The sequence below is a fragment of the Acartia tonsa genome, chromosome 2, assembly GCF_053477335.1.
Source record: "Acartia tonsa isolate MP-2025a chromosome 2, ASM5347733v1, whole genome shotgun sequence".
Classification (NCBI taxonomy): Eukaryota; Metazoa; Arthropoda; class Copepoda; order Calanoida; family Acartiidae; genus Acartia; species Acartia tonsa.
The window spans coordinates 34,706,808-34,721,164 of NC_137261.1; the positions used below are offsets into that span (position 1 = coordinate 34,706,808).

Below are 14,357 nucleotides of genomic sequence, written 5' to 3' on the forward strand. Positions count from 1 at the left end.
GTAATGTTAAGTAAAACTTAGGAAAGGTTTAAGGTACCTTATGAAGTTTACTAGAATTTCCTATTTTGTTCTTAGTTACATTAAGCTATGTCAAGAAAAAACAGGTTTGATATACGAGTACCTTTTGGGTTATGTCTTAAAACAGCCAATTGTTTTTCTAACTAAAATTTTTAAAAAATATTCCTATCTTTTTAAAGTTTTTGAGCACGGTTCCTTGTAAATTCCGCCACATACACCCTATCTGTGTTATACATAATAACAAGTAACCATCTAAGGCCTCTTTAAAGATATTTTTGATTTTTCTAATTATAAAGAATAGTTACTTAAAAATATTTTTATAGGGTGATTGTTTTAATAAAAAATATGGTAAATTAACCTCCCCCAATATATATAAAAAAAACACAAATCATATTCAAATATTGGAAATGGGCAGGTGTCCTAAACATTTGCAAATTATTTTTTTTCGTTAAAATGAATGAACAACAAAATAGATGTAATCATTTCATTCTACATTTAAAGAGTCATGATTCAAAATTTATTACAATGAGTACACTTTTAGTTATCTATAATGTTTCTTTTTTTCTATTTATGTAGACGAAAAAAACTTTGCTCTAATTAAGACTTATCTTTCATATTTTTTTTATTTTTTTTCTTAATTATTTAATTAGGGGGACATAAAATTACTTAGGTATACTTAAATCATTAAAGATATCCTATCTAGTTAAGTCAGGTAGAAAGCAAGTACAAATTCACATTCAATCCAGGGAGGGAGGGGTCATTGAGCTTTCTAAAATATTACATTAGTCCCCAAAATTTTTTTTTTATAACGTTTTCTTATTCAATAGCTTAATAACTTTTGGGACTTTTTTCAAAATTTTGATTGGTATGTTCATTAATTTTAATATCCATCCGTTTCAACCACTAATTGTACAGGACAAGGACGTCCAAGCTTTTTTATATTGGGGGGAGGAGGGTTCAAATTAAAAATTTTGCCTAGGCATCTCAAAATTCAATTTGGGCGGGGTATCAATTTATCTACTATTGTCTTATCCCTTTAGATCCCTGATTTCATCTACATTTAACTGATTGATTTATTCATTTGTGTTCCTTCATTTAGAAATAAAGTAAAAGTGAAGGTAAATACAATGGTCATACATACCCCTCCCCTCTTGGATTTCCCAGCACACAGATAAACATCCTATTTTTGTTATTTAAAATAGCAGCTACCAAACTTTAAAGATATTAGATTCACAAAGAAAGGTTAAAAAAACAGGCATCCAAGGGGATAAGCCAATGAATTGATGTACAGCCCCAATGATGATACACAAAAATACCCCTACTGTAAATTAAAATTGATGGTTGAAACGTTTGAAAAATCAACTTAATGAAACAACCAATCAAATTTTACTAGTCCCAAAAGTTATTAAGCCAACGAATAAGAAAACATTATTTTGAAATGTTAGGGATAAATGTAATAAATCAGGTATAAGGTTAGCAGGGATAAGACAAAGGCCAATAAATTAATGTATAGCCCTAATGATGATACACAGAAATACACCTACTGTAAATTAAAATTGGGGGTTGAAACGTTTGAACACTCAACTTAATGAAACAACCAATCAAATTTTACTAGTCCAAAATGTTGTTATTCCAAAAAATAAGAAAACATTATTTTGAAATGTTAGGGACATATGTAATAAAGCTTTATTAAAATAAAACATGTGATGTTTTATTAGCAATTTTCTTAGCACAGTAAAAAATGTTTTCAGTGTTCTCTTTTCCCTAAATCAACACTTCATAATAGATGGGCGAGGAATTGTCGTAAACAAATTTAATCAAAAATAAGTCATTTAAAGCTGTCATTCAAGTTTTGAAGAAATAAAGGAACACCAATAAAGAAAATATCAAGTAAGAATTATTAAAATGTATAATATAGATACATACTCCCAAATTCAGCCAATAGGAATACAGGGGAGGATCAATCTGCCATATATTGGTTAGAAAGTAAACAGAATTTGGTTAGAAAGAGCAATTATCTTTTCATATCATTCGCAAAATGAATCAGTTATAAATAGTCTTTCATAGGATAAGCCTTTGCTTAGGTTAATCATATGGTTGAAAAATTTCTTCCCTCGCATGATGTAAAGCATACAACATAACATATATAAGAAGTCATCTTTAAATAGTTAACTTTCTTGGGATAAAGATAACTCTTTGGAAATTCCTTATTAAGTTGGGCCCGATTTACCATCTAGATCTACTATATCTATTGGTTCCTTATACTATACTTTTGTACTTTCTTGGTAGAATGTTTTTTAAAGGTTATTATTGAAAACAGCTAATTGTTCTTTTAGCTTAAAGATTAAAAAAATGTATTATAGCCTTCATTAGTTTTTAAGAAGTTTCACATACACAGACACACATCCTGTTTTTGTTATACATGATAGCTACAACCCCTCTAATATTTAAAGATGTTAGATTTATAAAGTTAGGTTAAAAAACGTTTTTTAAAAGCAAAGCTTTTCTATAATTAGGGTCGGTCCGTCGTCCGTACGTTCGTCACAGAGAGTTAGCTTTTTTCGTTAATTTAAACAGGTTAGAATTGTCAAGGTAAAATGTTATGAGTAAAGCATCTCTATAAATAAGTCCCAAAAATGTTAGTATGTCCTTAAACATTATCATCTATTTATGCAGTTTTGCAACAAATTTACTTACAATATTGTTTGTACTGATGCATTAATATTCTGCTAATTAAGTTCTGACAATCTACAAGTGTTAAAGTTCGTTTGTCCTTCCATTTCAGAGCTTCGCTTTTATGGATGTTGTCATCCTTGTTATATAGTGATTTCTTACCTTGGTATAGGCACCATGTGAAATATAGGTAAAACACATGACACATAATCGAATATTAGAAATAAGCAAGTGTTGAACCTATGTACTTTTTTGTTAAAATGAATGAACATCTATATAGATGTTAAAATTAAAATCTACAAAGAGTCACATATTATCAAATTTGATATGTTTATTACAAAGAGTAGCTTTTATTTCTATAAGATCTTGCCTTATAATTTTTTTTTATTGTAGTGAAATTAAAAATAATCCACACAAAGTCCACATCAAATTGTCTGCATATGAAAGAATTTTAATTCTTATTATTTTTAAAATTAATTAAGGTAACCTTTATTTTTATTAAGTAAGCCTTGGAGAAGTGGATCAAAAGGGTTGATATATGAGTTAGGGGCATTGAAAAGGGGGAGGGGATTAGACTAGCTTTACATAAAGAGTTAGGAATACCTAAAGGGTACTTAATTGGAAAGAAAGCAGGTAGAGGAGAGAAGAAAGGGAAAGGGGGGGGGGGGGGTTGATAAGGGTTACTTAGGAAACTTATGTAAGGTTTTTAGTAAAACTTTAAGGTAGGCTTACATTAAAAGTTAGGGACACCTAAATAAATTAAGGTATTCTTAAATGTATGAGAAAGCAGGTAATTTTTCTTTCTTCTCTAACTTGTTTTAAAACACCTTTGACAACCAATGAATAGATATTTAAGATCTAGATGGTCTATCTGGCATCAAATTCTGTTATACATATATTTTTCTTGTCAAATTTTTTTTTCTTCAATTTTCAATTTTTTGGGGGGTAATTTAAATTTTATTAAATATTTAGTATTAAAAATGCGCTGGAAACACGCCAAAAATTTTTTTGTTAGAAATTTTTTATTTTGGGGGGGGGGGGTATTTATCCCTTCTCAAATTGTTTGAGGGGGGTAATCCCCACTTCACCCCCCCTTGGACATCTATGCCTGGAGGATCAGGACCTTCAGAATCATACATGGAACCTGAAATTGACTATATATATACCTATATTTCTTACTAGCGGCTACGCCCCTAGAGGCCTCTAGGAAACTTGAGGAGGGGGAGTCAAATTTGATAACCCAATATCTTATTTTAAATCTTATAAGAAAAAGTAAAAAAAAAAATTTTGTTGGGTAGGAAAAAATTTTTTTTGGGGGGAGGGTGCCTTCCATCATCATTTTTAATTTTAGTTAAAAAAATTTTTTAAAATGGGGGGGGTATTTTTTATTTTTCGGGGCGTTGGGGGTGTCCCACCCCACAAGAAAATAGTTATAAACCTTCCCAGGACTTATGAGAAGCTACCTTGTTAAGGAGAACCCAATCGGTTCAGCGGTTAGCAAGATCCTTCAGTACAGACACACAAACATCCTGTTACTTTAGTATAACGATGAGGATGTACTACTACAGGTTTGGGGGGATGTTTTATGGGGTTCAGGAACCCCTCCCCCAAATAAATAAAATGGAGGGGATGAAAAATATATCTCCCAAAAAGTTGTATTTTGTCCCAAGTTTTTTTTTATGTTTTTTTTGGTGATCCCCCCCCCTAAGTAAAAAAGGACGTAAAAACAAAGGTTGTTGAATAAAAGTGTGGAGGAAGCGAAAATTCATTATCAAACAGGGGACATGCACAATTTTTTTAGCCCTCTAGCTTTAGTAGGAGCTGAGATAATGGGGGGGGGGGGGCATTGAACTACTGATAAAGGTGCGGCAAGGGGCCCAACTGTTAAGGGTTAAGTCTCACAAATTATGGATTCCGATTGACCATCTAGTTCTATTATATCTATTGGTTAATTATACTGTAGTACTGCTGTACTTCCTTATTATTTTTTTGGTTATTTCTTAAAACAGCAAATCGTTCTTTTAGCTTGAATTAAAAAAAATATTATGGCCTGAATTAGTTTCAAATGAAGTTTCTATTCAATTCCCACGCACACACAGACATACATCCTATCTTTGTTATACATAATTGCGGCTACCCCTCCAAACTTGAAAGATGTAAGATTTATAAAGAAAGATTTTAAATTTTTTTTTGTACAGAGTGATTTCTTTGCTTGGTATACAGGCACTCATGAAATATAGATAAATCACATGACTCATAATCAAATATTTGAAATGGAAAAAGTGCTGAACCTTTGATCCTTTTTGTTGAATTGAATGAACAACTATGTAGATGTGAAAATTAAATTCTACAAAGAGTTATATTTAAAACTTATTACAAAGAGTATGCTTTTAGTTCTATATGATTCTATAAGATTTTTTTCTATTGTATTAACGTTTAATTTAATCCACAAAATTTTTTGTTAAAAAAATATATTAAATTGTTAAGCTAAGAAACAATTTTATTCATTATTTTTTTTTAATAAATTAACGAAACCCTTAGGTAACCCTAGGTGGAGAATTATATGAAAAGGGATGATTTATAAGCCTGGGGCATCATAAAGGGAGAGGGGTTTATGATAGGGATTCCTAAATCTTTTACATAAAAGATAGGAAGAGTTTTTATTAATCAGCTAAAAAATCTCTTAAGTAGTAAAAACAAGATTAAGATTAAAGGAAAAAATGTAGAAAACTTAAAATATAATATACAGCCTCATTCATGATGATTTTTAATGCCTCTAAGTCTAATGAAACTTTGCTAATGAAAATTTTCTTATATAACCCCAATTGAAAGAACACCAAGGGACGGGGGGGAGGGGAATGGTGAGTGTTATGGCTATCCATTGGGGGGGAACCGTTTGAAAAGGGTAGATGTGGAGGGGCGAGCTGGCAAAGGAAGACAACTTAGGGCACCTTATATTGATATGATAGGTTTATGTAAGGCTAAAGTATTCCTATCAAAATCTTTACCTAAGCTTGACATTACTAAATTTAAGGGTAGACTATCTCCCCTAAACTAAAGTAAGGCTAAAGATACCCTTATTTTTAAGGGGTCCCTAATAAACCGTTTGTGATTAGCTTTATTACAAATTTGGAGTAGAATCTCTTGAATTGGTGACAAAATATATGTATCTTATACCTATTTAAAAGTTGCGCGGCAACAACAAACTTTTGACGTCTTTACCGCAAATGTCAATTAGTTTTGAGCAGTTGAGCGCCTATCTTGTGCATACATATTAAATATCCAAGGAAAGGGACAAGTTTTATTTAAACGCGTATCATAGTTTAGCGCAATACTTATACATCTGCTTATTTTCTAGAAGATAAAGTCATTTAAGATGTTACTTACTTTTATCGCATTATAATACGAGTACGGAAATGCCTTTTATCCTGTAAATTGGAACATCTTATTATCATGCAAAGCTAGAAATTGTTTTGAATCAAACCAATATTAATTTTACTGATTGAGATGAGCGGTAAAGCGGTAAACGGTAAGGCTTATAACTTTTCTTGAATATATCTCACTCCCTGAAATTTTAGAACTTGAATACTAATAAATTCTAGGTAAACTTGAGAAATGACAAATAAGTTTAGTTGAAACCAACTAAACTTTTAAGAAATTTTATTCACTAAAGATTCATAACAAATATGATTTCCGTAAAGAATATTTTCCTTAAAGAAGTGATTATATTTAATGATATTCTTAGTAACATAGACGACTAGAATCTGTTTATGTGTGTCAACAGGTTTTATGTTATCTGGCTTTGTGTGGCTGTTTTGTTATTTTTAATGATTGAGATTTGGAGTTTACTGTCTTCCATTGACTTAACTGTATTGGAGTTGCTGCTTGCAGGTACAATTTTTAGCTACCTTTTCTAAGAATATCATTTAGAACAGATATATTTTTTTCAAATTTTAAATTATCATTGAGTAATGTTTTTCTGATGGTTCATTTAAAGTATTTTTTATTGATCTTCATAAGCTGAAAATTTTATTTAACCTTTGAAACAATTATTTTTCAATCCCAAACTATTATGTTTTAATGTTAATGTATTTTTTTGTTACATGCTTACATTATAATGGAATAAATTCATCAATCTCATGAATAATCCTGTTTCACTAATCGTCCGTCCTGGCAGTTTAGAGTTTTATCCGTGACACCCAGCAAGTAAAAATGCAAGTTAATGCCAGGTAAGTTATTTCTTTATGCATTTCTGTTAATGCCATTGTGCTTTTGGATTAACAAGTGTATTATAAGGATATTATAGCAATAATAAATTTAATACACAGTATGTGATATTAGTATTCTCAACCATTTTACGCAGTATTAAACTCATATTAACATACACAATTTCTTCACAATAGTTTTACTAAGTTCTTTCAAAACTTTGAGGGTCTTTTATATACACACCATACCTATCACAATATGCACTTACTTACATACAAATTATACATACCTAAACACATACATACAAATTATATGTACTCAAAAGCAAAATACTATCGGTATCTATGGGAATTAGAGATACTTCAAATTTTGGTTTAATAAAGAAAAAGCAAATTAATATGAATTGGGTTTTTTCATTAAATAAAAAATAAATGTTTATGAGACCCTTTCGGATTCTGTCCCCCGTTAGGACAATTCGACCTACTTATTGACGCGATCTAATCAAAAACCAAAATAACAAACTAATGATCCTCAAGTAAAACACCTTTATTTATTAAATGTATTAACTTAGAATCGACAAGCTGCAAAAGAATATAATTATTGAACACATATTCATGAGCAAATTATTTGTAAAAACAATCAAAAGAAATATCTACATTATACAGTTGCGTAGATACTTATTTTTAAACAACGAAGCAACACTATAATGTCAAATTGTTTACACACAAATAGGTTACATTATCAATATAAAAACGAGTACAAACAAATTCAAAGCATCACGTCTATATTCGCTGAAGATATACTTGTATTATCATTGATTAATAATAACAAATTAAATCCATGTTCCAAAAAATGTGTCATTATGCTTTTAAACAACCATACTTTGAATAAAAGAAGTAGGAAATTTTAAAGTTTATCTGCTAAAATATTGAAAAAAATTTATAAAGAAAATTTATTAAATTTGCTTAGTAAATGGGACAAAGGCTTTATTATAAAGGCGCCTAAAATTCCTTGGCAAAGCACCCAGCATTCAAATTATCATATATGTTAATTTCTTGGGGAAATTTGCAAGTTAGTCACCTCATGGCTTGGCTTGTCTTTTGAGCAGTTAAAACATTAACGCACCACAGTGCCTTCGAAGGTGCTTTGACTTTAGTGTCAGAACCTAAATTGGGACATAGTGCATATCATTACCCTAGGTTAGGTAACTTTATTTTACTTTTCAATAAAATCTAAAATGCAGCGGTTTTTGAGAAAATTAGATTTAAAAATTTCAAGTTCAATTTTCACCAACCAGAAGTTACCGCATAATCATGACAAGAAAAGCAAAGAATATTCATTCCATTGCAAAAAACGCGATATTCAGTTTGTTTAAATATTCAATTAATTAGGTTTTTTCAAGAATGTCAAGCGTGGGAAAATTTTTAGAATGTGGGAACCATTTAATTTTCATTTAAATGGTACATATGTTTTTCATTTAATTTCATTTTTAGGACCCGTGAGAAAATTTTTTTAACGTGAGAACCATTTAATTTTCATTGAATTTCATTTTTTGGAAGTGTGGGAAAAAACGTGAGAAAAAATATGTTTTAGTATAAAGAAATGTTCTATCAGTTTCAAACCTTTTTCATTCGATAGATAATACTGACTTTGGAAAAACTGTCAGACCGATTTTTGAAATTCAATCTGTGAAAAAAGATATTCAAGTTTTAATTTTTTGTTTTGAAAATATTATTTTCATGTATTGACGCCATCTTGGATTATGATAATTTTTTTTTGTTAGAAGATTTTATTTCTAAAATATTTTTAAAAAATTAACTTTTTACAATAAAAAAATCTTTGAACTTAAATTGACCAATAATTCAAAGATTTTTTCTCTTTGATTTGGAAGATTTTTTATGATTTTTATTTTTAATGTCAAATAAAAACACAACAGTGAAAAAAATGAAAATTAAATGAAAAAACGTTTTATGATTTTATTTAAGAAATTATTTGCTAACATCACCTTTTTGTTGCAATAGAATGTTATTTAAGCAAACAAAATTTAGCATAAATGGATATTTAAATCCCTCGGTATTAAATGATGAGCTAATGCTCGATCATTTAATACCTTGGGATTTAAATATCCATTTATGCTAAATTTTGTTTGCTTAAATAACTCATTTAAAATTTTGAACAACTTTGCTTTTATAAAGTCAGTCGTAAAACCTCTCTATATATGATTTATTTAAGGCTGAATTTCCGTGACCTTAGCAAAGCAATTGATAAAAACGGCCATTAATTAACTTACTTCAGGAGTGGTTTTATGAAGAACTTTATAAAAGCAAAGTTGTTCAAAATTTTAGATAAATAATCTTTGCTTTTCTTGTCATGGTTATGCGGTAACCCCTAGTGGGTGAAAATTGAACTTGAAATTTTCAAATTTAATTTTCTCAAAAACCACTGCATTTTAGATTTTATTGAAAAGTGAAATAAAGTTATCTAACCTAGGGTAATGAAATGCACTATGTCCCAATTTAGGTTCTGACACAAAAGTCAAAGCACCTTCATTTGCACTGTGGCACGCGAATTTGAATTCATGGAAATATTCCCTTAGCTTAGCGGTTAGCCCGCAATTATTAAATATTTATACATGCTGGAAATAATTGTAAAATACATAGTATGGCATGAATCTTTATAGATTAAAAACCCTATTGCTTGCCAGAACAGACCCACTTATAACCAACCTATTTTGATAATGAAATAAAAGAAATATTAAAAAAAAACTGCTTGTCCTTTCATCTACAGACACAAAAATCCCTTATGAGTTAATCTTTCAATCTGTCATTCAAATTAAAGGAATGGAATTAAATGAAATCAAATTTTAAATGTAATCAGTAGAATACTTTGTTGCCGTGGTTATAATGTTGTTTTATTTATTTATTTCATACTCCTTTTGGTTGTTTCCAAAAATCGGACAACACTGTATATGGGGGGGGGGGGGTGAGATACTTTTAGTGCTGCCTCCGTGCATAGTGTATTTCGCGTAATTTTTCATAACATATTATATACATATGTTAAAGGATTTTTACTATCCCTTGCAGACAGAAGGACTTAAACTGTTATTAAGGAGCCTCGCTTCTTAAGATAAGAAATATAATATAAAGGGAGAAAGGGGAGAAGGGATGGGAGAAAGATAATGCGAAAGAGAGAAATTGAAATTCTGTAGCTGAATACAATTCAAATTTGCTTTGAGAATAAGCCACTTAATAATGAAGAATGAAACAAAGTAAATATTAGAGAGCATTACTACATTCAAGGATACAATATTCAAGGATTACACAAACATATAGAAACATCATTGGATATAATATAGATACTTTGGTTACAGTTTTCATTTATGATTAACGTTTCATAATATTTTCTTTGATAGTTTCACATAGATTTAAATAAAATGGTTTCTAATTTTGGTAAAACTTGTCTTTTAAACAAGAATGACTTCATACTTTAAAGTTTTTGATGTTATTGGTTCACCTTTAATGCAGATACATAGTACAATTTGTACAAATTAAATAATATTAGTTTTCATGAAAACTGATGCCTTTTTGAAATGAAAAAAACTTCTCTCTTTTCGTGTAAAAAAACCTTAATTATTTAGAATTTTTTCCCCTGAAACTTACTCTTACAGAGCTTACAAATTAAATGGATTGAAATGATAGGGAACCTATTATGTGTTTGATAGGATGAAAGAGCATGAGGAAGATATGAGAATTTCTTGATTCACCATTTCAACAATTTGATAATTAAATCAAGCCTTGGAAATTTAGTAGTTTACAAATTTTACTTTTAGAGGTCAAATGAAAATGTTGTAATTTTCTCTACATCTTTTTATCATATAGCTTTGCCTTCAGCCCCCAAAATGTTATCTTGAATAATACCGTATATCAAATTGAAATATAAAAGTATATACTGGGGAGGGTGGCCTTTTTTTTAAGGATGTCTCACCCCCCCAAGAAAATAGTTAAAACTAAATAGGACCAGTAGGTATATTCCAGGGGCGTCCAAGCTTTTTATTTTGGGGGGGGTAAAATGGCGCAAATTCGTTTGGGGGGGGGGGGGTAATCGCCCCATTACCCCCCCCCCCTTGGACGTCTATGGTATATTCCCTGAAGAGTAGAGCCCAATCGGTTTCGCGGTTACCGAGAGCTTAAGCTTCAGACGGACAGACTTCGTTCTACTTTCTATTATAGATTAAACCTAAATTTTACAAACCTTCTTTTGTAGTTCTGGTTCTGAAGAATATTTGATCCCATTTTGAGAAAGAAGAGATCCATTTGAGGGACATTTACCAGATTGCTCCAGACCAGAAAGATTTGACTAAAATAATATTTCAATCAACATTTAATTTTTGTTGATTATCTATAATGAACACTTTTTGTATAATCACAAGGCAAACCTTCAATATCAAGTTTATCTTGACTTCACCCACGTCTTTATCAAGATTATCTAATAAGATGTGAAATTTTTACAACACTCTCGTCGATATACAGCGATGTCCCAAATACAGTTACTACATATATCATTATCATATGACGTATAGACAAATTGTATAATATCTAACTTAAAACACTTACCTTCATTTTTGATTTACTCTTTTTCATTTTTGATTTTAGTTTTCCAAGTTTATTTGAAAGCACAGATTTCTCCTCCTCTTTCTTCTCAGAAACCTCCTGAAGGTCAAATGTTCAAATGAATAGCTAAAGTATTTTTATATTTAATGCATCTTTGTTTTAGTTTCCAAAATTACTAATCGCATAATTACAACTTAGTTTACTTTGCTTTAATTGCCAATAAGCATCTGTCTGACGTTGTAGAACCAAAATAGCCATGGTATATCATACAATAACTGGCACTGTACTCTTCCTCCCTGGTTAAGCCCCCTCAATATAAGACACACATGTATGTTGACATCTTTTTACATTATTTTTGCCTCCTATCGGAAAAATGAAACTTTTTTAATAATAAAGAGATGAGATTATTTTGTCTGAGAAAGTTAAAATATTCCAAATTTTTCCGTGGAATACTACTAACCTACTAAATTTTGGACATACCTTTAAACTTTCAATATATTCAATGGGTAAAATTCTCTTAAATTCCTCGTATAAAGTCTAACACATCTATCTACGACTATGAAAGCCCTAACTCTAAAGCTGGCCTAGAAAAGAACTCAGCCTAATATTTCTTAGATTATAAAACAATAAGCAATAAAAAAGATTAGTTAATAACTTACTTAATTTTTTAAGAAATCTATTTTGCTAATTAAAAAATTCAAAATAAAATGAAATTAAATATCATGAAATTAAATACCTCTTTTCTAGACTTGAGTTCCTCGCAGTTAAAGCTGTTAAGCAACAAGGCAAGAAAAAGGTTCAGCACCATAAAATTACCCATCACTAGAGCGGGCAGGAAGATGGCAAGACATGACTCAGGAGCACCCTGTAATATGAAAATATTGAGTTTCCATCATTAGAGCAGGTAGGACTCAGGAGCACACTGTAATATAAAAATATTGAGTTTCCATCATTAGAGCAGGAAGGTCTCAGGAGCACACTGTAATATAAAAATATTTAGTTTCTCATCATTAGAGCAGGTAGAACTCAGGAGCACACTGTAATATACAAATATTTAGTTTCCATCATTAGAGCAGGTAGGACTCAGGAGCACACTGTAATATAAAAATATTGAGTTTCCATCATTATAGCAGGTAGGACTCAGGAGCACACTGTAATATACAAATATTGAGTTTCCATCATTAGAGCAGGTAGGACTCAGGAGCACACTGTAATATACAAATATTGAGTTTCCATCATTAGAGCAGGTAGGACTCAGGAGCACACTGTAATATACAAATGTTCACATCATCCTTATCCCCAAAAGTTCACGCCCCCCCCCCCCCCAGAAAAAAAGGAAATATGACGTAAGATCTTGGAAAATCAATTTTTGTATTTTGAAATTAAGATGTCCCTTGAACCTTATCTCCTAGCCAAATTCATTAGAGTAAAACAATAGAGGTTAAATATTTCCCTACCCGTTGACCGTGTGCCGACTTTCAATTGGGTCAGCCAATAGTGCCGTAAATATCAACACAGCCAATTCGCTACAAAAGAGCAGAAAACAGTTAGCTAGCAGGCGAAAAAGACAGTGGCCAGGTAGTTGTCTGGGTTGTACATCTATACTTTTTACATTTATTCCCAATTCAATACAAAATTCTTAGAAGTGAAAGTCACAGCTTAGATGGTCTTATAAAACAGCTTGGTATTAGAAAAAAACATTCTTATTTTGTTAAGCAAAGCTCGGATTGTTAAATTTTAAATATTAAAATCAATTTTAGAACTTACATGTCAGGTCATTTTTGATATTTAGGCATCAAAGTTTATACGTTTTCAATCATTGTGATAATTCATAGAAATATTAGGCAATGAAAAGCGAGGCATCTCTATAATAAAGTTTAAGGTATGTGCTAAAATCTTTACAAGGGCAAGGTCTTAATATGTGATACCCTTTTCAATATCTATTTCTTTTGCCATTATAATAAACTGTTGTCTACAATGTAAAAAAATGGTTATTTTCAATTAAAATTATTTCGGTGGAGTTTTTAGATTATTCTTTACTTATAAATGAAACATTATGTTATCAAGAGAAGTCGAAGAAACAGTACCAAAAATACCGAAGACTAAAAAATACCTCTTAAAATCAACTTTATTCTGTTTTGATTGAACATACGTGGTTAGATGTGTATAGATTTAAATATTGTGCCAGATCTCCAATGGTATTGACATCTTATGAAAACTAAATCCTTTGCCAAAGGTAATACAGCCAAATACTTTAAAGAAAGCATACAATTTATTGATATACATTAAGAGATATAAGTTTTCCGGAATTTTAATGTAGGGAGTAGATTTGAAATCTGCATCAAATTTTAAGGATTTTTTTTATAAAATTCGTTTTTTGTAAAATTCTTTATCTAAAAGCGAAAATACATTTTAAGTTAATTAATTTTGACCAATAGGATAGGTGGATTTTAAACTACCTGCGCTCTAATTGGTTGAATGATGTACGACATCCAATCAGAGCGCAGATTTTTTAAATCCACCAATCACAGATGCCAAAATTAATTAACTTAATTTGTATTTCCGCTTTTAGATAAAGAATTATACAAAAAAACGAATTTTATAAAAAATCCTTAAAATTTGATGCAGATTTCAAATATACTCCCTACATTAAAATTCCGGAAAACTTATATCTCTTAATATACATACATAAAAACTGTATACATACGCAATGGATGCAGATTAAAGCATCTCCTTAAAAGTAAAGCAAAGCTGTTTTATTTGTTTTACAGTTGTCTAAAATGAAAAATTGTACAACAAAAATTTGACATTCAAATTTATTTTCATAATAATTTAATTACTCAAAGATAG

The 14,357-nt window shown here is 30.3% G+C and overlaps 1 protein-coding gene across 8 annotated transcripts in view; it reads right to left on the reverse strand.

The window, feature by feature from the left end:
- The window catches only part of LOC145311659 (sodium channel protein 1 brain-like), a 209,137-nt gene that overhangs the window by 61,665 nt on the left and 133,115 nt on the right, over positions 1-14,357 (reverse strand). For all 8 annotated transcript variants that reach the window (XM_080150617.1, XM_080150614.1, XM_080150616.1 and 5 more), the window contains 3 exons: positions 12,244-12,372; positions 11,511-11,606; positions 11,149-11,253 (listed from right to left, as the gene is read on the reverse strand). In XM_080150617.1, coding sequence (XP_080006743.1) covers positions 11,149-11,253; positions 11,511-11,606; positions 12,244-12,372 — 330 coding nt within the window. The remainder of the gene's footprint in view (positions 1-11,148; positions 11,254-11,510; positions 11,607-12,243; positions 12,373-14,357) is intronic.